The following is a 25,500-nucleotide window of genomic DNA, read 5'->3' on the forward strand; positions in this document are numbered from 1 at the left end:
ACGTAACACGTGTTTACTGAGCATGTAGTATACACCCCACCAGTGCCAGGGGTTCAGAAGACATAGCAGCAAACAAGCCAGATAAGATCCCTACCCTCAAAAGCCAAGCAGAGGAGACAGATGACAGAGAAGTGGACAATATATTTATTTACATATTCATAGATTTGGTTCATTTATTCAATAAATGATTGCTTAGTGCCTACTAGACACTGGAGATACTGCAGTGAACAAGATAGAAATGGTCATCACCAACATGGAGTTTCCATTCTACTGAGGGGCAGGGGGCGTCAAATAATAGGCAGATAAAAATGTATTATAATGTAATAAATGCAATATAAATATAAGTCAGATCATAAATTTCATATGTGCTCTGAAGAATATAAGTGAGTTGTGATGGTAATTTCTTTCCTTCCTCCAATAGGTAAGTCAAGAAGGAGACCCTAAAAATGAGAAGGATCCAACTATTCAAAGAGTGCAGGGAAGAGCATTTCAGGCAGAGGGAATAGCATATGTGAAGGCCCTGAGCCAGGCCCTCCACTAAGCATTATACATGGATTATTTCTTCACAACCACTCTATTATTATCATTCGTAACAGACAATGAGGCTCAAATAAGAGGGATTCCCTCACCACGTACATACTATACACATACATCCGTTAACTCTTTTAAGTGGTAGAGCTGGGGTCAGAACCCAAGTCCTCGTTAACACCAAACCCTATGCCTCAATCATGATATGCAGACCCTTTGTTCTCTTTCTAGGAAAGACAAGCATCAGCTGGAGAGCAGGAGCAGGTAGCAGGCACCTCCGGGGGTTGGGGGTAAAGGGATATTCTGGCCCTGCAACCTGAGCTATAGGCACAACAGGATCAGGGCTGCCTTGTGGGACCACGCAGTGCAGACAGCCACTCTCTGGACTAGAGCCAGTTCCCAGATTTAAGCTGTGATTATCTTGTCACTGTCAATAACAGGTTCTGCCAGAGCCATTAAAGAATGCCATGCCCAACTCTCCCTTCCCCTTTCCTTGGGAGGGAATCCCTGGGGCATGGGGACACATGGAGAGAGTGGTAGCAACTGGGGAATGACAACAACAACAAAAACAGCAAAAACTTTTATGATGCTTACTGCATTATAAGGCACTGTTCCAAGGGATTCACATATACTAATTTGTTTAATATGCAGAACGACCCTATAATATCATCCTCATTTTACAGATGAGGAAACTAAGACTTAAAGGGTCTTACAATTTATCCAACATGGCACAGTTAATAAATAACAGAGCTGGGATTTGAACCCAGATAGCTGGCTCCTGAGCCTTCAGTTGTTTGGGTTTTTTTTTTTAGATTTTGTATTATAAAATAAGACAAACAAAAAACCACACAGAACAAACGTACAACTTGGTGAGTTATTATAAAGCAAATGCCCTTGTGATCACTCTACTGGTCAAGAAGTAGAACCAAACACCCCAGAAGCTCCTCTCTGTGCCCCCTCCCAAGCACAGCCCCCTCTCTCTAAAAGCAACTGCTTTCCTGATGTTTATAGTCATAATTCCCTTGTGTTTCTTTCTGGATTTTTTTTTCACCCAAATGCACATCCCTGGACACTATCATTTAGTCAGGCCTATTTTTTTTTAAACTTGATATCTTTTAAGTCTCCTTTAAGCTACAAATTCTCCCTCCATCCCTTTCTTTTTCTTGCAATGTATCTGTTGATGAACTGAAGCCATTTAACCTGCAGAGTCTCCCAGTCTGAGTCTGCTGGTGGCGGACTCACGGCATGACTCAGTGTGTTCCTCTGCCCTGGATTTCCTGCAAATTGCTGGCGGATCTCGAGGCACGATCAGACTCAGATTTGATCCTTTTGGCAAAATCCCAAGTAGTGTCGTGGTCTTTCATCAGGGGCATCTACGGTCTGTTTTTCTGTGTTTTGATCAGAGCTCGTGCTCTTAACCACACTGCTATGGGGACACTTCCTGGCTACCCTCGGCTTCCTGAGTTTTCTTCTACCTTCTGGGCAGATTTGTCCCCAAAAGCAAACCCTTCATAGGAATCAGGGTTTCTGTAGCCGTGGGCCTGGCTGAAGCAAGAAGGCAGCTCCTCAGTGTTCCTTTCTGAGCCTCTCCACACTCCAAGGTCTGCCATGGGATGGGGCCCCGCCTCCCTATTGAGCGTAACCTCTCTCTGCTCCTCCCTCCAGCCCAGTACACCAGGCAGACAGATTTCTGCTTAGTTTCCCAAAGGGGCCATGCTCTCCCTTACCTCTGGGCCTTTGCACATGCTGTTCCCTAGAACAGAAACACTGCCCGCCCACCTCTTCTGACTAAGCACTGTTGCTGATCCTTCAGGTCCTAGCAAATCTGTCCCTTCCTCCCCATCCCCGCCACCAGATTGGATTAAGTGCCTTTTTTCCCCCTTGAGATAGGGTCTTGCTTTGTTGCCCAGGCTAGAGAATAGTGGCATCATGATAGCTCACTGCAACCTCAAACTCCTGGGCTCAAGTGATCCTCCATCCTCAGCCTCCCGAGTAGCTGGGACTACAAGTGTGGGCCACCATGCTTGGATAATTTTTTTTTTACTTTTTGTAGAGATGGGGTCTTGCTATTGCCTAGGCTGGTCTCAAACGCCTGGCCTCAAAAGATCCTCCCACCTGGGCCTCCCAAAGTGCTAGGATTACAGGCGTGAGCCACCGCACCCAGCCTGGGTGCCTTTTAAGTACCCTCACTGCTCCTAGGCTAACCTACCTACTGGTAGCACTTACACCACTACATTACACTTGTCTGTTTCTTTATCCATTTCCGCTACTAGAGTTTGAGCTCCTTGAGGACAGGGACTCTGGCTCAGGGCCTGTCACACAGTAGGAGTTCAATAAGTATCAACTGAATACATGCATGCATGAGTGAATAGTTGGACTTTATGAGTCACGAGGCAGCAAATCCAGGCTCAGTTTAGCACTTTTAAGATGATGAGAGCTTTTCTAAGATGACACACCCAGAGCTCCCTACCAGGGAAGGCATTAGCAATGGTGCAGTTGCAGAAAGAATTCCTGCCTAGGAAAGTGCGTCTCAGTTCTTTAAAAGTTGCAGAACCCTTTCTCAAACAGTCTTACGAGGAAGCCCAAAACATAAGACAAGTTCAAGGAGGAGAGTTCTAGTTTCAGCATCGGAAGGAGGGAGAAGTCCTGTCCCTGGGCCTCCCCTTCCCCTGAGCATTAAGGTGCCTCTGAACAGTGGCCTGGCTATATTCTCAAGTCCCTTTATCACAGCTGCCATATCTGTGATTTTGGAGGCCACATACTGGGGACAGAGGAGTCCTAGTTTACCCCTAACTCCATTGCACTTCCGAAACAGAGTAGGTCAGGAGTCTCTGGGCAGAGCCAAGCGGCTGCAGGGGCAGGCAGGGAGCCAAGGGCTTAGTCTCAGAATTGGATTATTAGAGTGAATTTGGAGCTTCCAGCCTCTCTGGCCTCAGGGACATAAGGATTATCCGGGCCCCTGGCTGGGGCCCACAATCTTTCCCACATTCCCCGCCAGGTCTGAGAACAAGGATCCTCCCTCCGCCACAGCACAGCGGGTAGGGGATGCCCTGCCCACCTTGCAGCTCCAGCCTTTGGCCTCCCAGCCTCTCCTAGCTGCCTGGAGGCACACCTGCCTCCCCCGTGTCTGGGATTAACAGCCGTGCTGTCCAGGTTGTGGCCCACCGACTGGCAGCATCGGCACCCTCTGGGAACCTGTTAGAGCTGCACGTTCACGGACCCCACCCCAAACACGGAATCAGAATCACTGGGGTGTGGCCCAGACCTGTGGCTTAACAAATCTGCCAGGTTTACCCATGCTAAAGTTCGAGAAGCAATGGTTTGGGGTACACCCACCAGCCACCCCTCACACCTGCCCAGTATGCCCCAAGCCTGTCAGAGATTCTGGGCAACTTCTACCCAGAAACTTCTCCTTCGGGCTCCTTTAAGGCTTCACTGGTGGAAACCAATTACAATGATTAGAATGGACCTGTTCAATATTGCCACAGTGCGGGGCTGCATTACAGCCTGAACAGCAGCCCCTGGTGGCGTGCAATCCAATGCCCAGTGCCCCGAGAGCACTTGCTGTGTACAGACTCCATCCTTTACTATCCCCAAATTCAATATGAGGAGCATGAGGTTCAGAGAAGGAACAAGCCGGGCCCAAAGTCACAGAGCCAGCACGCCCAGGGCCTATCCACTATATACCTTCTTCCCACGCAGCAGAGAGGACAGCAGCTGTTTTCTATGTCTGTCTCCTCGCACACACTGGGATTTCCTCCTGGGCCAAACCCTTGTCATCACTTCCTCAGGAAAGCCTTCCCCAACCTCCCCAGCCCTCCTTACTACACCCTACCCAAGGTCCTTGTGTTTTCCCTTAATAGCAGTATCACAATTTGTAACCATAGGTGATGTGTTTTTTTGTCACGTCTGTTTCCCCCGACCACTATGAAAGCTCCGGGAAGTCAGGAAGTGGTACAGACCTTTCTAGATGCTCACCCAGCAGCCATCCTGCTCTTCTCATTGAACCTGGCTGTGTTTGAGGCAGCTGCGTCCCCAGCTGCAATACATTCCTTCAGCTACTGGTCTGTGAATGAGAATGGAAGCCGCTAGGTACATAATAGCTACTCAATAAATGCACGCTGAGGGCAGGAATGTTCAGCCAGTTCTGGGCACGCAGCTGGTGCTCAGGAAACATGTATATCATCTAACCAGGCCCAAGAAGCAAAAACCATCATAGCTGTCTTCCTCTTGGAAATATTTTTATTGGTTCTGAGATATCAGGGCTGAGGCGAGCTGGGACGGGCACAGAGCTAAGGAGGGCGGCAAGAGGCTTTGCCCTGGGGCGGACATGCTGTGTGGGGTCTGCTGGCGGGCTCCCTGGCCCACCCAGCCAGCAGCAGCTGGGTACATGGCACTTGGCGCCTGGCATGACCTCTGCCGGCTTGGCACTGCGGCCTCCTCGTCGGCGGGCGCCTCCCTTTCCAGTTGCAGGAGTTAGTCTTTCACAGTGCGGAGGGGTGGGGGTCCGGGGTGGGCACCTCCCCGGGGTGCAGGCAGGCCCCATCCACTAGTGCATCCTGGGCTCTCGGCGGCGACGGCGGGTGAGGCGAGCCCTGGCTCCTCTGCTCCCCGCCTGTGGGAGCTTGGCAGTCCTGGAGGGGCCCTCGCGGCCTCAGCGGGACATCATCCGGACAAACTCTGCGAGGGCACCCGAGTGGGCAGGGAGAAAGCGGCAGTCAGGGCCCTGGCCCACCCTGCTGCCACCGCCTGCCTCCTGTTGCCACAGCCCCTGACTCTGTGCTGGTCTTGCACAGCCCCGCTGTCCCCTGGAGGCCAGAACGTGCACAGCGGCCAGCGAGTGCTTTCTAAGCTGCATACCTGACCCGTGCTTAAACCTCCCTCTGATCCCCACTGGAACGTGTCTGTGTCCTGGCTGGGCCTCAGGGCCCTCCCTGATGTGGCCCCAGCTGACATCTCCAGCCACGCCCCTCCTGCTCACGCTCACCCCCGATCTCTGCGCCCTGACTACACAGACCCCCTTTCCCGCACCTCTAGTGCAGCTCTCGCCTCTCAGCTCTCCTGCAACCCGTCCCCGCTCCCTTCCTTGTTTGTTCCCTAGACTTTATTTCTTGGAGCAGTGTTAGGTTCCCAGCAAAATGCAGCGGAAAGATGCCCTCTGTCCCCACACACGCACGGCCTCCCCCACCATCAACACCCCCCACCAGAGCGGTACGCTCGTTACAACCGATGGGCCTACACTGACGTCATTGTCACCCAGAGTTCAGTTTCCATTGGGGTTCACCCTTGATGTTGCGCAGTCTATGTGTTGGACAAACGTATCCTGACATGTGTCCGCTGTTGCAGTGTCTTACGGTTTCACTGCCCTAAAAACCTTCTGTGTTCCACCTGTTCATCCTCCTTCCCCACTAACCCCTGGCAACCACTGATCTTTTTACTGTCTTCCTGGTTTTGTTTTTTCTAGAATGTTATATAGCCAGAATTGTACAGTATGTATCCTTTTTAGATTGGTGGCTTTCACTTGGTACTAAGCATCGAAGGTACTCTCCGGGTCTTTTCATGGCTTGGTAGCTCATCTCTTTCTAGCACTGAATATTATTCCATTGTCTGGATGCACCACAGTTTATCCATTCACCTACAGAAAGGACACCTTGGCTGCTTCCAAGTTGTCTGTTTGTTTGTTTGTTTGTTTGTTTTTGAGACAGGGTCTCACTCTGTTGCCTGGGCTAGAGTGCCGTGGCATCAGCCTAGCTCACAGCAACCTCCAACTCCTGGGCTCAAGCGATCCTCCTGCCTCAGCCTACCAAGTAGCTGGGACTACAGGCATGCGCCACCATGCCCGGCAAATTTTTTCTATATATTTTTAGTTGTCCAGCTAGTTTCTTTCTATTTTTAGTAGAGATGGGGTCTCACTCTTGGTCAGGCTGGTCTTGAACTCCTGAGCTCAAACGATCCATCTGCCTCCGGCCTCCCAGAGTGCTAGGATTACAGGCGTGAGCCACCGCGCCCGGCCACTGCTTCCCAGTTTTGACAATTATGAATAAAGCTGCTGTAAACATCTGTGTTCAGGTTTCTGTGTGGATGTAAGTTTTCAACTCAATGGGGTCAACACCCGTCCCTTCTTTTTCACCTGGTGGCTCTCAGTATCTTTCAGGACTCTGCCATGCATTTAAGAAGGTTCTGTTTGGTCATTTCCCCGTCTCCATCCATCTCCCGCAGTGAGTCTTCCCCAATCCCGGCCCCAGCTCGGCGCAGGTGGCCCCTCTATAGGACATCGCCCACTGCGCTTCTCCCGGCTCGGCACAGACTACACTGTCGCTTCTGGTCTCCTCGCTGGCCCTGGGCTGCTCGAGGGCCCAGCACACAGCAGGTGAACGATGCACCTTGGTAGAATGAATGGGGGGTGCCGGGCTTTCAGGGAAGGGATCTGTGGGGGGCTCTACCTGGACACAGGGTGACCTCAGGTTTTCAGCCCCGGTGGTAGTAAAGCTTTCTCTCCATCTCTCCACACCCTTCACCCTCCCTTGAAGGCCACCTACTCCCCAGAGAAAACCTCCCAACCTTTGTGTTCTAACAATTATGTACAGCTGGGTTTGTGCCCCAGCTCCGCTTCTCAATAGTCAGGCAATCTTGAGCAAGTTCTATTACTGAGCCTCAGTTTCCCCATCTGTCACGTGAGGTTACAAAAGTGCAATCCACAGAGTCATTGTAAGAATTAAATGAGATAACGTATGTGAAGCTACTTAGTACAATGACTGGTACATAAGTGTACAGTAAATAACTATTATGATTATAATTGAGTCTTTAAAAAAAAAACCATTTATGGTGCATTAGCCATGTGCTAGGTACTCGTTATGCAGGAAATGCAGAGATAAAGGGAATGGGGCTCATCTTTTCTCCAAGTTCAGAGTCAACTGGGAAGGCAACTATAGCCAGCACTTAGGGGACAGTGTGAAGAACAGTGAGGCTGAGCAGCTGTGAAAGCCTAGGACAGAGGACATTCAGTGTGAGGAACCGGGGCAGAAGTGCTGCAGGAAGCAGTCCCACTGCTGGGTCTCGAAGAATGACCCCCGGGCTAATAGAGCTCAGCCCAAGTGAGGAACAGAGTAAAAGGCATCCTGGCAGAAAGACACATATTCCAAAGAGAGCCTAGCAGGTTCACGGACGGCAAGTGTTTGGGTAGCGTATGAGTGAAGGAACGCTAGGAGCTGTGTCTGGGGAGGTGAGCTGTGGTCAGACCTTAGGTGCTTAAGTGTCAAGTTGAGGAATGTGGTGTTCAGGAGATACTAGCCATAGATGGATGCATGAGAGGGTGGACAAGGAAATGAACAGAGATGGATGGGGGGAGATGAGCACAGGGATGGAGGAATGGATGAGTGGGTGCACATAGATGGGAAATGACTGAACAGACAGATGGACAGATCAATGGAAGTAGGGGTAGAAGTATAAACACATGGATAGAGATATATGAATGTATGAATGGACGTATAAAAGTATAAATGGATAGAGTAGGCAGCTAGGCAGTAGGCAGATAGCAGGCATGAGTAGGCAGATACTTGGGTAAATAAATAGAAGAATGAATAGATGCATGAATGGATAGATAAATGGTGATATGGATGATTGTTTAGAGATAAATGAATGGATAAATAGGCATCTAGACAGATGAAGAGGTGAATGGAGGAGAGGATGTGGAGATAGATATGGATGGATGGATAGGTGGATGGATGGATGGATGGATGGATGGATGGATGGACTGATGCATGGATAGAGGCATGAATAGATGGATGGGGATAGAGATGGGAGGTGGATTAAGAGGGGTACACAGATGCAGGGATGGGAGGATGGGATGGGAGGATGGAAGGACAGGGGATTGAAAGTTAGGGTGGACTGATGGTTGCGTGATGGAACACACTGGAGGGTTCTGGATGGCCACCGCTGGCTTGCTCCTCTCACACCTCCGAGCTCCGCCTACCTTCAAAGTCCACTCGCCCATCCCCATTGAGGTCCACATCTCGGATAATTTCCTCTATGTCTCGGTGTCCCACCTGGTGACCCAGGAGCTTCCTCATGGCCTCTCGCAGCTCACTGGTGCTTATCTCCCCATCACCATTGGTGTCAAACTAGAGAGGGCAGGAAGGAGGGAGAAGTCGCTCCAATACGGAGACAGGCAGCAGCAGATCCGCAGGTTGAGCTCCTTCTCCAGGGTCATTGTCCCACCTTCACCAGAGACCCTTCTCTGTCCAAGCTCCCTCCCCTGCTCTGGGACTCAGGACCCAGGCTTCTTTTCAAGTAGCGTCCTGGATCCTGGAGATGGGATTCTAACAGCCCTCCCACCCCTGCCGGTCACTGTGCATTACCTCTCGGAAAGCATCTCGCAGTTCCTTTACTCCGATCATATCTGCTGTCTCTGCCAGGAGTTTAGGCCCCATGAGCTCCACAAAGTCGTCAAAATCCACATGGCCACCCACTGGAGACAGAGGAAAGGGCTAGGTCACCCACCCCTGAGCCACCCACTGCCCATCTCCAACTAGGCAACTGCCAGAACTGCGATCCGTCCCCGACCTGGTCATCAGACAGAGACAAACATAACAACAATAGCACCCCTCTGTTCAGGTCTCACCATGAGCCAGGCATTGGGCCGTTTTACATCTGCTTCCTCCTTTACTTTCTGTGCCTCACTCCCCTATCACAACTCCCATTTTACAGGTGAGGAAACTGAGGCCCAGAGAGGGTAAGTGCTTTGCCCCAGGTCACAGAGCCAGAAAGAGGAGGATGCAGAATTTGAACCCAGGCCTGTCTAACTGCAGAGGACCGCAAGGGCGACGGCCAGAAGGGAAGGAGGTGCCTGGCGGAGGGACTCACGGTTCATGTTGATCTGCTGGGACAGTTCAATGAGCTCCATCTCGGTGGGCATGTAGCCCATTGTGCGCATGCAGTTGCCCAGGTCCCGGCAGTTGATGTAGCCATCCTTGTCCTTGTCGAATTCCCTGAATGCCTCTCGGAGCTCTGGAGAAGCGAACAAAGGTGTGGTTGAGGGCAGGACCCGCAGGGCCTCTGGGCAAAGGCAGCCCAAGGCCCCACCAGCTTGGAGAGACGGACCCTGGAGCTGCCAGGATTCTGGGGCATTTCTCCCGCCTCCTGTTCTTTGCTCCGTGGCTGGCCTCACAGAAGATGCCCTGCTCTGCACCAGGCCCTGTTCCCAGGAGCCCAAGGTGTCTCTGCCCGTCTTCCCACCAGCCTCCCTCCCCACGCCTTCCTGGAGGGCTGGACAGCCCTTTCCCCCGAGGGACCGAGTTTTACCTTCAATCTCCTCTGGTCGCAGTGATCTGTCCTGAAACAAAAGAACGTGTCCTATTAGCCGTGGTGAGGCACCTGGAAGTCCCAAAATGCCCAACCTGGGGGCCATCCAAGTGGCAGCAGTCACGGGGTGGGAAGTGACACGGATGCAGCAGAGGCATGGCTGGATCACGTCCTTGAGGGGAAAAGGCGCAGCCCCACGTCTCCCATAGACATGGAAGCTCCTGGTAAGAGATGGCCAAGGACCCCACAGCCCCACCTGCCGGGGCACAGAACCTCTGTGTCCCCCAGCCCCTTATTCCGGATGCAAGAATGGGTCAGGGGACAGCGTTGGTCTGGAGGCAAAAACCTGCAAATAAAACAGGGTCGGGGGAGATCACAACGCAGAGAAGAGAGTAGCACCCAATGAAACCTGGAGGAGCAGGGACCAGAGGCCGGCAGGGCAATGGGAGAAGAGGGGTCGCAGGGGAGAGAGGGCAGGGACCAGCTGGTGGGGGGAGGATCCAGGAGTCAGGGGATGTAGAGGCAGAATTAGGGCTATGCCCTGCTTCCTGGGCACCGCCCCCCTTCTCCGGTGTGACCCCCATCCCTACACCTTGCCCTGTCACAGGACACAGCGTAGGACCCCGGGGGCCGCCACCGTCTCTGGCTGCTGCCAGGGTCCACAGCACATGTCTCCAGCCTCAAGCAGAGCCCAGGTCTCCTTGGGGAGTCAAGGAAACCCTGAGTCTGGGCGTCAGAACAGATGGCAGGGAAACCTCCGAAGAGCAGGCCCGAAGCAAGCGCAGGCTGGTGAGGCGCCGGTCGCCGCAGGCCTGCCCGGGAGGGAGACAGACTGGCACAAGATGGATACGGGTGCCCAGCTGGATCTGGTCAGCAGGCTCCCAGAGCGGTCCGCGGGGCCCATCCTCCCCAAGTGTTCCACGGAGAACACGAGGCAGGTGTGCCGCCCCGAGGAGGCTCACAGCACAGCCGGGCAGGGGTGCCACAGCGAGCGTCAGGCGTCTCAGCTGTGCACACGGGCCGTTCCAGACAACAGGGCCAGGGTGGGTGGAGACAGCCACTCCAAACTGGCCCCAGGGCAAGGGACAGCAGCACCAGACAATCTGAAGATCATCTAGAAGGGGAAAGGGCTGCTGAGCAAGGTCTGGTGGGACAACCAGGTCACAGGACCCAGAGCTCAGAGATGGCTGCATGTGACAGGACAGTGTTGAGAGTCTGTGTCAGCTTGGAACGAGCAGGCTGCGAGCTCCCAGGTCCCCCAGGTGGTGTTTCCAGCCGAGGACAGGAGTCACCTGAAGGGAGGTGTGTCTCTGTGAGAGGACTGCATGGACTGTCACTTAAAAATCTTGTCGTGGTGCACAGGGCAAGGGCAGGTCACTCCCATTCCTAGATAGACCCAAATGTTCCTAGATATTCTTGGGTGACCAAAAAGGATGCTTTTTGCAACAGGTCACCCCACCCGTATGTGAAAGCGGGTGAGCACATTTGCACATACGTGCAGAGTGCACTCACTAGGACCGGCTGCTGCCACATAACTCGTCTTTTCCCACCCATCAGGCTTCAAGCCCCCTCCCGCTTCTCCAGGGCCCAGTTCTACAGGACTAGGAGGGGAACAGGTGCTGTGACCGCCACGGCAGCCCCTCCATTCCTCTTGCGTGCCCAGAGCCCGGGGAGCAGCAAAGCCAGGGGCCCCTTCACAGTGCACCTGTGACCAGAGCTGGTCTGCGGAGCCCCGGTGGCTGGTCCCAGGATCACACCCCCCACCCCATGTAAAGCAGCAGGCGTCTGTTCAAGGATACCCACCCATGGGGCAGGGACACCGTGTGCACCAACTCAGGGGATCAGGTGGCATGAACACTCATTTCTCCCCAGTTTATGTGACTGGGCAGAAATGCTTGGGTCCCAGAGTCCAACAGACCTGGGTACAAAGCCCAGATCTGCTAGTTTCTAGCAGTGGGACCCTGGGCCAGTCACGTCTGCTCTTTGAGCCACAGTCTTCTCATCTGCACAACGGTTAATACCGGCACCCACCTCACAGGGCCTTTGTGCACATTGCGTGAGACGAGCTTCGTAAAGTGTTCAGCATGTGATGTTCCATAAATGGAAGGTGTGAATGTTTGTATTTGTAAGATCATCATTATTGCCTCCTTCCCGTGACAATTCGGATACCCTTAGGAGGCTGTCCAATACGGTAGCCACTGGCCACATGTGACTATGTAAATCTGGATTAGAATGAAATAAAATGAATAATTCAGTTCCCTTAGCTGCACCTGCCACATTTCAAGTGGCCAACAGCCACATGCAGCTAGTGGCTACTGTCTGAACATCACAGAATTTAGAATATTTTCATCATCATAGAAAGTTCTACCAGGTAGTTCTGTATATAGAATTGTTGTTAAGAGCACAGAAGGCTCTTTTGTCTGACTACCCAAGTTTGAACCCTACCTCTACCAGCTACTGGCTGTTACCTTGAGCATGTTACCTCTCCAACTCAGTTTCCTCATCTGTAAAATGGGCATGATAAAAGTACCTACCTCTTGCAGTTGCTCTGAGGCTTAAATGAGGCGATCCATCACCACACTAGCACCTAGTAAGTGCTCCAAAACAACTTATCTGCTATTATTATTTCTTGCTGGTGGATATGGACTTTTCAGCCATGAGTGAGAAACCCTGGGGGTCGGATGCATGAGTTGGAGGTGTGAGGTGCATCCATTAGGGCACAGGGGCTGCTGTGTACAGACCTCGTCTTCTTCCCAGCACCTCCTCATGCCCTGTGAAGCCAAGGTCGGGGGGCTCCACCGGGCCAACTTACGTACAGGCCGCCTGTTCTCAGCGAAGCCCTTGCGCAGGAAAATGCAGGCGGGGCCCAGCAAGTTGTGCATGACGGCGCAGTTCTGAGCCAGCATCAGGAGCGGTCCCGGGAGCTCAGCGCCAGCCGCCAGCCCCTCCTCGCTCGTCTGCACCACCATGTAGCTGGTCTGCTCCTCCTGGCGCATCTTCAGCCAGCACCAAGCAAATACAAAAGACAGGCAGGACGTCACGTCCCTGCTCAGGCTGCTTCCTGGTCCCAGAAGGGGCTCTCCTCAAGAGAAGACCCTGGAGAGTTGAGTGCCGGGGTTCCGAGAGCCCTTGGGACGCCTGGGGGCATCACATTGGTCCAACAGATGGAGTCTCCAATCCTTCACTCAAACAGTTGCTCCAGGGAGAGCTGAATGTGGTACCTACTGTGTGGCACATGCGTGCACACACACACACACACACACACACACACACACACTGGCAACACACATATGCACAGAATCACACACTCATGTGCATGCAGAAGAGACAGGTGCAGACAGAGGGAGGATTCTGTTCTAATCAATGGGAGGTGTTCACTCACAGCCTCATGGAACCTCCTTTCCCAAAGTGCTCCCAACTCAGGAGTTTGAGACCACCCTGAGCAAGAGCGAGACCCCATCTCTCCTAAAAATTGAAAAATTAGCCGGGCATCATGGCACACGCCTGCAGTCGCAGCTACTCGGGAGGCTGAGGCAGGAGGATCGCTTGAGCCCAGGAGTTGGAGGTTGCAGTGAGCTATGATGATGCTGCTGCACTCTACCCAGGGCGACAGAGCAAGACTCTGTCTCAATCAATCAATCAATCAATAAAGCACCAGGTGGGCCAAACACGACACATCTGTAGGCCAGATTCCACTCAGTTTGTGACCTCAAGACTAGACACTCTCTGCTGTCTGGCGGTTCTCCTTTTCCTCCCTCCCGCCTTCCCTGGCTCCCTGCCTGGCCCAGAGTGCTGGACCTCCAGAGGCTGAGGCAGGGGCCTGCTCTGCTTACCGAATATAGCTGTGCTCCCAGGCCCCGGCCAACCCCTCCTCCTCCCTGAAGGTTCCCATGCAGCTATAAAAAGTCAGCACTGCCCACAGACCCTCCCCTTAGGACAACAAGCGACACACAGACACGACACTCAGTTCTCTCCCAGCCTCCCCAGAAGCCCAGCAGAATCCAGGTCACAGCACTGTGCCTTCAGCCTTAAGTTTGGATGCCTCCCGCCAGTGTGGGGACATGGACTAGAACCTTCCCAAGGAATGAAAGGGCAGCTGAAACCCTGAGAGCTGTCTTTGTCTGAGGACCCCAGAGCTACACCCCCATACTTCCATCCTAGTGTACTCTACCTGCAGCCAGGCTCCTCTAGGGCAAAGAAGGCCACGCCTAGGAGAAGACCCCAAGACTTAGGGGCAGCCTGTCCCTCCAGCCTGAGAAGCAGAACAACCCCCCACAGCACCTTGTCCTCTCCTACTTCTCCTTCCCAAAGCCCCACCCTGGGGACTATAGACTGAGGACCCCTTCCAAATACCCAAGCCCCTTCCAGGCCTAGAGAGGGAGGTGCAGTATTCCAGTTCCTCAACGCGGAGCAGCAACTCAGACCCAAGGTGAAGGAACTCAGCCCAAGGCTCAAGTTCAGCAAGTGCGATAAGGGTCAGTCTTAGGTAATCTCAGAACTTGAGGGCCATCAGATAGGCCAATGGCCCAGTCCAGTGTGACACCCCAAAGGGTTGGGATTCAGAGCGTCAGCTGCAGTCACTCAGACTTCCAGGACCTAGGCTAGAGCTAGGGCAGAACAGCAGATATCTTCGCATCTGGGAGGGTGGGTCAAAGGAAGCCTTGGAGTAGACAGTGGCCTAACCCCAGGAAATGATCTCAGGAGGTATCTGTAGAGTCAGCTTTTTAGTTTCTGGCGGAATCTTGCACATTTGGCTCAAAAAGAGCACAACTAAGGAAGGAGGAGAGCTCTGATAGGCGGTTTAGTATCCTGGCTTTGGACTCAAACAGTCTTAGGGACAAATCCTGGTTCTGCCGTCTGCTTGCTGTGTGACCTTGGGCAGGTCACTTCACCTCTCTGTGCTCAAGCTTCCTTCTCTGTACAATGGGGATAATCATGACTACTCACAGGATTCCTGCAAGAGATGAATGAGCTACTGCACAGAAAGTGCTTTGCACAGTGCCTAGATCGTGGTAAGAGCTGAATAAGTGGGGTTGCCATAGTGATGATGATGATGGTGTTGATGGTGATGATGCAACTTCAGAGCTGCTGGGTGCCAGGAGGCACTTACTTCTGGCTCCGGGGGAAGTGGGGGAGCATCTGCCAATCAGAACAGAAAGGAGAAGGATGGAGAGGAATCTGCTGCCATGAAGAACGAGCCAGTGGTATCCGGGGAATTTCCACAGCATCTCTTGATCATAATACCGCCTGGCACCAAGCTGCCCCGGAGGCTGCTGTTCTTCTCCAGCCAATGATGGCACCTGACAGCCTGGTCCTGCCCAGCTCAGAGCCTGGATCAGGCCGCCTCTCACCATGACCTGTTCCCCGGCTGCCACTCAGGAAGCCAAGTGGGCAGCGGCCCACGGACTGACAATGTCTCCTGGCACCAAGGGGACGCCTCCCGAGTGTGGCATGGCAACAGGAGGGGCCAGCATGCCTCGTGACCTAACAGCTTTCTAACAACACAAGCTGGCTGCGAGGATGCAGGTCAAAGCTCCCTCTCACTGCGGGTTTTAGTTTTCAAGGAGAAGCTGGCAAAATGGGCGAGGGGACTGCTGCATTGGGTGGGAATCCGGGCTGGACAACTTCTAAGGTCAGGTCCAGACATCTATGAATAATATTTCTGACGGCAGGAAAAAGAAAGAGGCAGCCTCTCGTGGAGGAAAAAATAAAAATAAAATCCCAGCTCTGATTTCATACAGACCAGGGTTTAAATCCCAGCTCTGCTTCCTGTCCACTGTGTGTTCTTAGGAAGGCTCTTATCTCTGAGGCCAGCTCCTTTTCTCTAGAAAACAGCCAAGAGAACTACTTAGCGGAGAAATGAGATAACATGTTAGATACGCTGCAGATATTCAGTAAAAAGCACTTATTATTGTTATTACAAAAAACATGAAACTGAAGGCAGTAAGTTTCCTGATCTTTTACCTCTTACTCTATGGACTCAAAACCTCTTCTATCTTCCTTTTCTCCGCCATCCTTCTCCTCTTAAACCCAGAGTGGAAAAATTATAATCACAATGACAATAATACTAACATTTATTAAGTACTATATGCCAGGCACCGTGCATAGCACTTTATTTAATTCTCATAATCACCTTAAGAGGTAGGTATTAGTATCCCCAATTGATGGACGAGAGAACTGAGGAACAGAGAGGTTAAGTAATTTGCCCAAGGTCACATGGCTAGAAAGAGGAGATCTTAGGAGTGTCACTCTTAAGCACTCTGTGTAAGGGAAGCCGGGTGGCTGAGACAAAAGGATAGTTCTTATTCTTAAATCCTCCTCTTCAAGCTCTGGACAGAACCCATTACAAGGGCTTTCCTCCTGTGGTCCTCTAGACTAATTCAGATCAGTTTCTGCTTCTTTGAGATAGCATGGGGCCACTTCCAATGCTGAAGGTGCCCCTAAGAAGATAACAGACTGGGGGGGGGGAGTGTGTACAGAAGAAACAATCAGCCTTCAGAAGGATCCGAGGAACAGCGAAGATTAAAAGGAATTTGATGTGAGCAGCTTAGCCAAATGAGAAGACGACAAGCAGAAAAGCCCGACATGTCCTAAATCGAGTGGCTGTCAAACTGACCAAGGAGGTAGGATGGGGTGGGGGTAGGGGTGCCAATAGCTGACCTGAGACCTTAGGGAAGTCGTTGAATCCCCCCCTGAATAGCAACCAAGTTCCTTGTCTGGAAAATGGAAGAATTGGAGGAAAACATCCTTATCATTCCCTCTTCCCTTAAATACAATCTTACCAGGAGTCTCTTCTATGGGCTTACAACAGAGGGCTGGGAAAACGGGCAGAGCCCACATGAAGCTAAACCCTACAGATACGAGCCCAGCCTTGCATGAAAGATGTGTTCAAGATGATTATTTGCTTTCCAAAAGAATTCTTGCAAAAAAAATTATCCTAGTATATAAGCAATAAATCCACTATAGAAAGTGACTTATATACACCTCTGCTCAGCATTATCTCCTGGCACCCTATTTCTTAATGGAAACAGTCCTGGGCCCTGAACCAGTCTAGTCTGCTTGAGATTTTCTGACTTAACTCAAGAACGATTGGGGGTAGAAGGAATACCCTGCTTGGTTTCTCTCGGTAGCAAAGGGATCTACGTCAAAACCCACAATTCTGAAGGTTTAGAGATCAGCAGGGAGGGTCACAGACCCCCAAACGACATGAATGAGCCCCTGGTCCTGCTTCTAACAAGGGTCTTCAGATCCTTCCAGTTTCAAGGGGATCCATGCTTTTCATTTCACAGCCCAGAAGCCCCAAAGCTACAAGGTTTCTTTTCTAAATCTTGTGCAAATTCCCAATCACATTCCAGCCTCCCCCCACGCCCAAAGCCCGGGACGTAGAAAACTGCGATAGGAGGGTGTCTGGAGGTAGGAACAGGGAAGCTGCTCTGGATAGAACCCACGGGAAGAGTAGCAAGCTTCAGATGCCCACCCCTTCCAAGCCCCTCCTTTGGGACAGAGAGCAAGATACCCCCATTCCCAGCCCCGCGTCTTGGGAACTCCGGAAACATACCTTCCTCGAGAGATTTCTCAGTGGAGACTTGACACAGTTGCCCATCCTAAGTCGAGGCAGCCCCTCTTGGGATCCCGGGGTCCATGAAGGGGGCTCTTTGGGGGCTAAGGGACCTCAGTCCCCATCACTGCCAACCCCAGCCTCCCTCTGCCTGCTGCTCTTCCTCTAGGACCGATGTGAGCCCTCTCTTGTGCGCGTGCTCTCTTACTCGTCTGCCTGCTCCTGCTCAGATTTTTTTTTTTTAGTGGATTGTGCGTGTGTATGTGTTTGTGTGTGGGTTTAACTTTCTAGGCACTTTCTTAAGGAGATGAAGGCAGAAGGAGAGAGTGCAGGGCACCGAGAAAATCGCCCGGAGAGCTGATGGCAGAGGGCAGCAGAGCTGGAGAAGGCTGCCCGATCATCTCCATCAGATTAGAGCTGAGTCGTCTCTCTCCCCGGTTCTCTCCCTTGCCTCGGCCCCTCCTCTCCGGCTGCCAAATCTGCAGGGAGATTGCCTCAGGGAGGGGGGCCCAGAATGGCAGCTGCAGCTGGGAATTAGGCCAGCAGACCTAGAAGGGGAAGCTGGCTAGTTTGGGCCCCCAAAGCCAGGCTGCCCAGCCTTGTGTGAGCGCGCACACACACACATGCACACACACACACACACACAAACATGCACATGTGCACGCATGCACACACACATGCAAGCACAAGCATGCAGAGAGATGGATGCCCTTTCCAAGAGCCATGAGCTGGACAAGCACACATCCTCACTGCCCCCTGGCAATTCCAGCTGGATTGAGAGCCGCGGCTCCAGTTGAGGGCCTGGGCGGTCTTGTGACGTCTCCATCACACTCCATTTTTCGCACTTGCCTCCTCGCTGAAATGGGACGGGGCTCTGGGCGGCGGCACAGCTGAGCCAACAGCCCAGATCAAACCCTTCTGGTCCCTTTGCTGTGTGCCATCTCTCCGACCCAAGGGAAACCAAGAGATGGCGCTGACGGGGGTGTGACAGAGGCAGCACAGGCACAGAGGGAGTGAGCCAGGTCTCTGAACCTTCTCCTCTTCTCAGCCTCATCCTGAGCCAGGACCTTCCACCAGCTTCCTTGGGGTGCCGAGCAGAGAGGGAGCCCTTTACAAAGTGGTCTTCAAGGTTCCACAGCTGGAACTTTTTAGGTGACTTGCTCTTCCTGGTCCCTCCAGGGTCCGGCTTTGATGTGAATTCATCTCAAGCCTCAAATGTCGCATTTGAGACCTACAGCCCGAGCCAGATGCCCCCAAAGAGGAAGTGTCCCTGTTTCCCTGCACACAGCTTTTCCCAGCAGGGGGTGACAGAGAGAGACAGGGAAGCAGAACTCCTCCCAGGCGCTGGTGCAGCCAGTTCTTACAGGCGCAGCTGCAGCCAGAGTTTTCAGCCCAGAGAGCTTCCTTTCCCGGGGACTTTCGTCCAGCTTTGGTGTTGGGGGTGCTGCCCAGAGAGCGGCACAGGAGCACTCCTCGGAAGCTGGGGGAGTTACTCAGCAGTCTCCGTCGGGGCCAAGCCTCTGGAGGGGGAGATGGAGGAGAGGCCACCCCCCGAGGACAGAGGGAGGAGCCTGGGGTTGAGTCCTGGCTCTGCAGCTCCTGCTGGGTGGCCGCCTCCCATTCCTGAGCGTGTTTCTTCCACTGGAAAATGGGGCCTCCCCTACCTTGCTTATAACGTGTACGTGGAAAAGTGTGAGGCACATAATAGGCACCGGATAAGTAATTATTAAAATGGAAGAAAGAGGTATCCATGTGTCCAATGTATAAACGCCAGGCACTGTGCTTGGCTCTGGGGATGTTGTGAGAAACAAGGTAAACATCATCTCTGACTTTGGGGAGCTTACATTATAGCAGATGGGCAAGAGATATTAAAGAGCGATAAACATAATTATTTAATTATAGTTCAGATAAATGCTATGAACGGGAAACACCAGAACTTTGAGAATGTGACTGAGTCTGGGGGTCAGGAAAGACTTGTAGGCAAAATCTAGAAAATGGACCATCTGCAGATTCTCTTGAAAAGACAGGGCTCACTAGGCACCCCAGAGAGGAGCTTTGGTTAGGCTCCAGGTACAAACTCAGCTCATATTCATTAATGGGTAGATACAGGCAAAGGCAGCGAGTGTAAGCAGAGGCGCCAATGCCGGCTGTAGGTTAGAAGCAGTGGGGAACTTCCCCAGAAATTCTGATTTAATAAGTTTAGGTGGGCTCCAGACACTGGTGTTGTTTAGTACTCCCCAGGTAATTCTAACCTGCAGCCCCCATCAAGAACCACTGATGTAGAGGTTAAGAGCATGGAATGCAGAGTGAGACTGTCTTGGGTTCAAATCTTACCCTGTAACTATGTGACCCCAAGGACAAGTTGATCTTTCTGAGTTTCAGTTTCTTCATTTATAAAACGGGAATTCCAATAGCACCTCCCAGAGTGCTCTTGTGAAAAGCTAATGAGATAATACATGCACCGTGCCAGGCACCTAGAAAGGGCCCCCTTCCCCTGCCCAGCACTGGTCTTAAAGGGCCAGGTGCAGCATCCATTCATTCAGCAGGGCATCGGCTCAATCAGACCTGGTGACTCCTGCCCCCTGCAGGTCAGCCCAGGGCGTAGCACCTACTTATCGACCTTGGCATATGCCTCTGTCCTTGGAAACAGGAGACAGGAGACAGCAAAACCAGGCCCCTATGGAAAAGTCACGCCCTTTGATGAAATCCCATCCTGCTTTGGGGGTAGGGGTAGAGGCTGACACTAGGCAGCAAGGGATCCAGGGATTCAGATCTGGTGCTCACTCAAGGTAACTTCAGCGGGGCAGGTGGGCAGGTGGGACAGAGGGCTTGACCTTCAGTAAGAAATTAAAAAGGGCTGAACGGTGGGGGCTTCCCTAAGGAGTTAAGCATGTCACCTCCCCCCTTCCACTGCCCCATTCCTATCCACTTGGCAGCAGTCCCTGGGTCTCCGGAAGCCACACTTTGCCTCCTGGAATGGAATAATAGGATCAGAGGGATGAGAAGGATAAACTCGTTGCTGATTATGCCTGATTAGCAGTAAGGCCGGCCTTGGCCCTGGTCAGTTCTATCACCAGCATTTGAACTTGGATGACAGCCCAGTGCTAAGACACTCGGGGAAAGCTGGGGTGTAACATGAGAGGCGCTTTGTAGATGCTTCTGACAACCAGGGAACGCACTTACGTGACTCCCCATCAAACCAGCATGGTACACACAGCCCAGGCAGGTATGTTTGGAGACAGGCAGACCACGATTCTTACCACAGTCCTGCCATTTACTGACTGTGTGGCCTTTGGACAAGTCACTTTCCTCTCTTGAGCCCTCCTTATCTCTAAAATGAGGGATGATGGCCCAGTGCGGTGGCTCACGCCTGTAATCCTAGCACTCTGGGAGGCTGAGGCGAGAGGATCTCTTGAGGTCAGGAGTTCGAGACCAGCCTGAGCAAGAGCGAGAACCCCGTCTCTACTAAAAATAAAAAGAAATTAGCTGGACAACTAAAAATATATAGAAAAAAATTAGCCGGGCATGGTGGTGTATGCCTGTAGTCCCAGCTACTCGGGAGGCTGAGGCAGAAGGATTGCTTGAGCCCAGGAGTTTAAGGTTGCTGTGAGCTAGGCTGATGCCACGGCACTCTAGTCCGGGCAACAGAGTGAGACTCTGTCTCAATAAATAAATAAATAAAATGGGGGATGACGATGCTGACCTTCGCAGGTTGCTGTGAAGATAAGATAATGAGAAGATACTTTGTCTACTGTTCAGTGGGCTCTAGACTGAGGTCTCAACTACCCTTGTTTTCCCCCAAACAGCTGGAGGCAAATGCAGACATCCTGGTGGACTCTCACCACACTGACTCCCATCCACTCCCATTACCTATGATTGATGTTAACCACAAGGTGACCTTCGCTGTCTCCCTTCCCAAGCCCCAGGGAGAAACAGGGAGAGACTTGGCCCAAACAGGAGTGAGGAATACACACAGCCCTCATTTTACGAACACAAGCCTAGTGCGATTATATCCACTAGGACCCAAAGCACATTGGCCCCTCTTCCCATATAACCACAGGAACTAAGAAGCTGCCAAAGTCCAGAGGCCGGTGATAGCATTCACTCATTCCCTCACTCATCAAATACTGCGATCCTGCTACGAGTAAAGCAGTATGGGAACCGGGCTAGGCTATGCAAATCAGAGGAAATGTTTCTACAGCAGAAAAAAAGGGAAGGATGGGAAAGAGCTGTGGGTTTTATCTGCATTTGCCTCCTCTACAAGGCGTGTTTTTTCTCAAGCTTAGGGGAAGGAGCAGAAAGCCTGTTTCTTAAAATAGTCTTCCAAGACCCAAAGCCCCAGGTCCTGCCTATTCTGAGTTAATTTCTGACATCACATCTTCTCTAGGCAGCTGGGTGGCATGTCCTTAGCTAGCCACAAACAGGGAACTGGGGAAGGTCCTTTGACATTCAGCTTCTTCCTTTAATAGCATTCTTCACCTGGCTCAGAGTCCGCTTTCAAAGCACCTTACACAGGCCCTCATTCAATTGCGCTATTAATAACGGCAATAACATTAATGAAGGCTGCCCTTTAGCCAGGACCCGCTACGAGCCAGGCATTTGATATCCTTAATCTTGTGTAAGCCTTGTAATAACTCTCTGCAAGGCAGAAACCGAGACCAGAGAGAGAAAATAACATGCCCAAGGTCACAGAGATAGAAAATGACAGAGCCAGGATTAGAACCCGCAGCTCTGCTACGTCCCAAGCAACCATTCCACGCCTTAGCCTCAAAACCATGCAACCTCCCTGCAGGCAATAAGGATGGTCTATGAGGTCATGGGAAGAATCCTAATTCCTGTTTCCCCTAATGCAGGCATCTCTCTTGGTACTCAGTGTCACTTTGAACCTGGGCTCTCCCAGGCTCTATTACAAATGGAAAGAAGAAGCCCTTGATAGCTAGTCAACAATAACAACAGCAATAATAATAACTAATACTGATAGAGCCCTTGCCCTTGGCCATGCACTGGACCAAGCTTTATAAAAATCTCCATATCTCATTTAATCTCCCAAACACTCTGATTATCCTTATTTTGCAGGTAAAGGAAGAGGTTTAATGAGGTTAAGCAATTCACTTAAGTTTAAAAAAAAAATGGAACTTGGGAAGACATGTGAAATATACTTCCCCAGGGCTATATTGTGCCCTAAGCAGATCCTCTCTGAAAGTTCCTGTATTCAGAACCCTATTTCCCTGCTCTTGGTCCCAACTCTGTCTGTCTAAGGACAGAAATCTCAAGGCAGAGAGAAGGGAAGGAAAGACTAATTCCTCTCTGTCACAGGAGACTGGAGGCTCTGACACAAAAGTCTCAGCCTGGGTTTGTTGTTCTTGCTGTTATTGTCCAAGCAGATGCCTTAGAGGTGTCAGCAGGAAGCCCAAACTGAATGTGCTGGGCTTTAAAGAAAAGCCTGCCCATCCGAGAAGCAGGAGCTTCCAAAGGGAGGTAGTAAATATTTGATAGGACCTTCAGCTTCTCTTGACTCAGGTGACCCTGGTGACATTTCAGAACACTGGGCTGGAGAACAGTCTTCATTTAATGACTCGGAAATTGGAAGGAAGAACAAAACCGTGTAGTTGAATTGCTCTGAGCTCAGAAAAGGCCCATGTTGGCAAATTCTGCAAGACAGGAAAGAAAAGGCCCTTTCTCTAAGAGCCGAATCACCAGCAAACTGAATAACCAAGAAGTATATGATGCTGGGCCAATGACCTACCCTTCCTGCTAGATTGTAAGCTCCCAAATAGCCAGAATGCTGGCTGTCTTGTTCACTGCTGTCTCCCCAGTGTTTAGCAAATGTCTGGGCAAAGTAGGTGCTCAAGAAATATCTGATAAATGAATGCACTGGTATCACCCATTCAACAAAACAGAATTCCTGTTGCAACCCAGCCCCAACCCATAGACCACTCCTGACCTCACAGCCTCCACCCCCTCACTAACATACAAACCACTGCAGTGAACTTGACACGTCACCTCTAACTCTCACAGCTCCTCCATCCAAATCTCTACTCTGGAGAACTGTTTCCAGCTAACTCTGCTAACAAGGGCTCCCTGCAGGAACAAAGCCACACACTGCTGCCCTCTCACCCCACGCAGCAGCCCCGTGCAACCCAATTCCATGTGCGGCTTTCATGTCAGACCTCCACCGGCAGCAGCCACTGCAGAGTAGTATTTTGCAAAGAAATGTGCAGATCTGAAGCAAAATACACATGGCCTCCTTGGAATTCGGCTCCGGCATGGCAAGCCAGGAGCTTGAAACGGCATCTTTACGCTAGATCCTAGCACAGAAAGGCTCAGGGCCCCCACTTCTCTCATAAACCCTGCAAACCCTCTGATCAGACCTCTGGATGGCACCCCTGCGTGGCTGCCGCAGAACTGTCTCAACACTGTGCCAATGAGTTTGACTTGATTACACACTCAGAACTAGAGGAAACCCTGGCTTTGCCCTAGAGTTCATAGGATCCTTTCTTCGAGCCTGTCTCTCCCCAGCAGCACGGCCCCAAACTGTAGATCTGGCCTGCGACTAAAGAGCTGTTCTTAAAACGCAGATAGATGCCCAGGCTGCCTGGGACTCTTGAGGGAAGGGTCTGGGGGAAAGAAAAGGAGCCACTGGTGACCTCTTCATGGCCTTTCTGATCCTGGAATGCACACCCATCAAGGCTAGGGTTCTTTGGGTGTTTATTCCACGTCCTACAACTCAACAACTGCCCAACTGCCCAGTGGCATCCCCTGAGTGACAATCTCCTTAAAACGCTCGAAAGTTCCAGTTTGAGCCACAGCTCTGTGCAGCCCATCCATTCCCACCCAGACACTGCTTCTCTTCCCTCATATTTTTGAATCTCCTAACTTTTCCCAGGCCTTTGGGGACACGCTTTTCCCAGGCCTTTGCTCCACAGGCAATGCCTAGGGCCCCTCGTCCCCCTGCAAGTCTGTGTGCTCTGAGTCCCCTCTCTTGACCTCCAGACTCCAAGCCCCTTGCTCTCTGGGGCTGCTCCCTGGCGGTACTGGCCAGAGGCCAGAGGAGTGGGTTTGGCGCCACCTGCTTAGAGCATCCCTTTCCGACCCCCGCAAGTCTCCGGGAGGGTCGTGGAGGTCGCTCCCTTCCAGGACTGGCCGGTTCCGGCAGGCGCGAGGGAGGCTAGGCGTGGGGCCTCGTCCCGAAGAGGCCCGGAGCGTGGACAGCGCACAGGGTGCTGAATCAGGCACGGGGGAGGAGTGGTGCCGGCAGGGGCGCCGGGCACGGGGAGGACGAGGCGAGCCGCGGCGTGACCCGCAGGGGGCCACCGGCCGCAGCAGCAGCGCTGTGGGCGCACAGCCCGCGGCAGGGTCCCGAGCGCCTTTCCCGGAGCGCGGGCGGGAGGCGCGGCCCTTACCTGGCCGAAGGCGGAGCTGAGCATGGGGCGCAGCCGGTGGAGGAACGGGTCCGCCTCGGACGCGGCGGCTGGAGCGGAGTCCCCGCGGCCCCGGGCTCGCAGAGAGCCCCGGAGGCCGAGCGCCGGGGACAGACCCCGTTCCTCCCCATCCCGCCCGCGGGCGGGCGGCAGCGGCGACGCCGGCGAAGGTCGGGACACCGCGGCCGGCGGCGCCTCCCGGGGCCTGCAGTGCGCCGGGGGGAGCCCGCGGCCGCCCGCCCGCGCGCCCTCCTCCCGCGGCGCCGGCCGGCACAGGGGCCTCCGCGAACTCGGGTCCCCGGACGACGGCGGCGTGCCCGGGTAGGCGCCGGGCAGCCGGCGGCTGGGCAGCCCCGGCTCCCGGACAGGGCCGTGGCGGGGAGCCCGGCTGCCCCCGCTCGCCGCCGCCGCCGCCTTCAGCAGCGACGTCTTGGACTCGCTTTTGGCGATGTGCGAGCTCATCGCGGCGGGGCCCGCGCTCGCATGGCCCGGCGGGGGCGGCACGGTGCGGCGCGGCGCGGGGCCCCCGGCGGGCAGGGAGCCGGGCACCCGGCGGGAGCCAAGCCCGAGGACGCGCTGGAGGCGGGCGCCGTCCCCCGGCCGCTTAAATGCGGCCCCGTCGCCGCCGCCCATGTGACAGCGCAGCCTCTACGCCCGGAGCCCCGAGCTCCCGGCGGCTGGTGGTGCAGATCT

The 25,500-nt window shown here is 52.9% G+C and overlaps 1 protein-coding gene across 2 annotated transcripts; it reads right to left on the reverse strand.

Annotated features, from left to right (window-relative positions):
• Positions 1–4,755: 4,755 nt before the first annotated feature.
• Positions 4,756–25,500, reverse strand: CABP1 (calcium binding protein 1). 2 transcript variants are annotated; one of them, XM_045534665.1, is made up of 6 exons: positions 24,790–25,500; positions 9,829–9,859; positions 9,391–9,534; positions 8,886–8,995; positions 8,501–8,648; positions 4,756–5,208 (listed from the first exon to the last, which is right to left on the reverse strand). In XM_045534665.1, the coding sequence occupies exons 1-6, from the start codon at positions 25,438–25,440 to the stop codon at positions 5,183–5,185; spliced, it is 1,110 nt and encodes a 369-aa protein (XP_045390621.1). In that variant the 5' UTR covers positions 25,441–25,500; the 3' UTR covers positions 4,756–5,182. The 2 variants fall into 2 exon arrangements, with proteins under 2 accessions (XP_045390621.1, XP_045390622.1); XM_045534666.1 differs by lacking the exon at positions 24,790–25,500 and adding an exon at positions 12,645–12,824.

Source organism: Lemur catta, chromosome 21 (assembly GCF_020740605.2).
Source record: "Lemur catta isolate mLemCat1 chromosome 21, mLemCat1.pri, whole genome shotgun sequence".
In the NCBI taxonomy this organism is placed as follows: Eukaryota; Metazoa; Chordata; class Mammalia; order Primates; family Lemuridae; genus Lemur; species Lemur catta.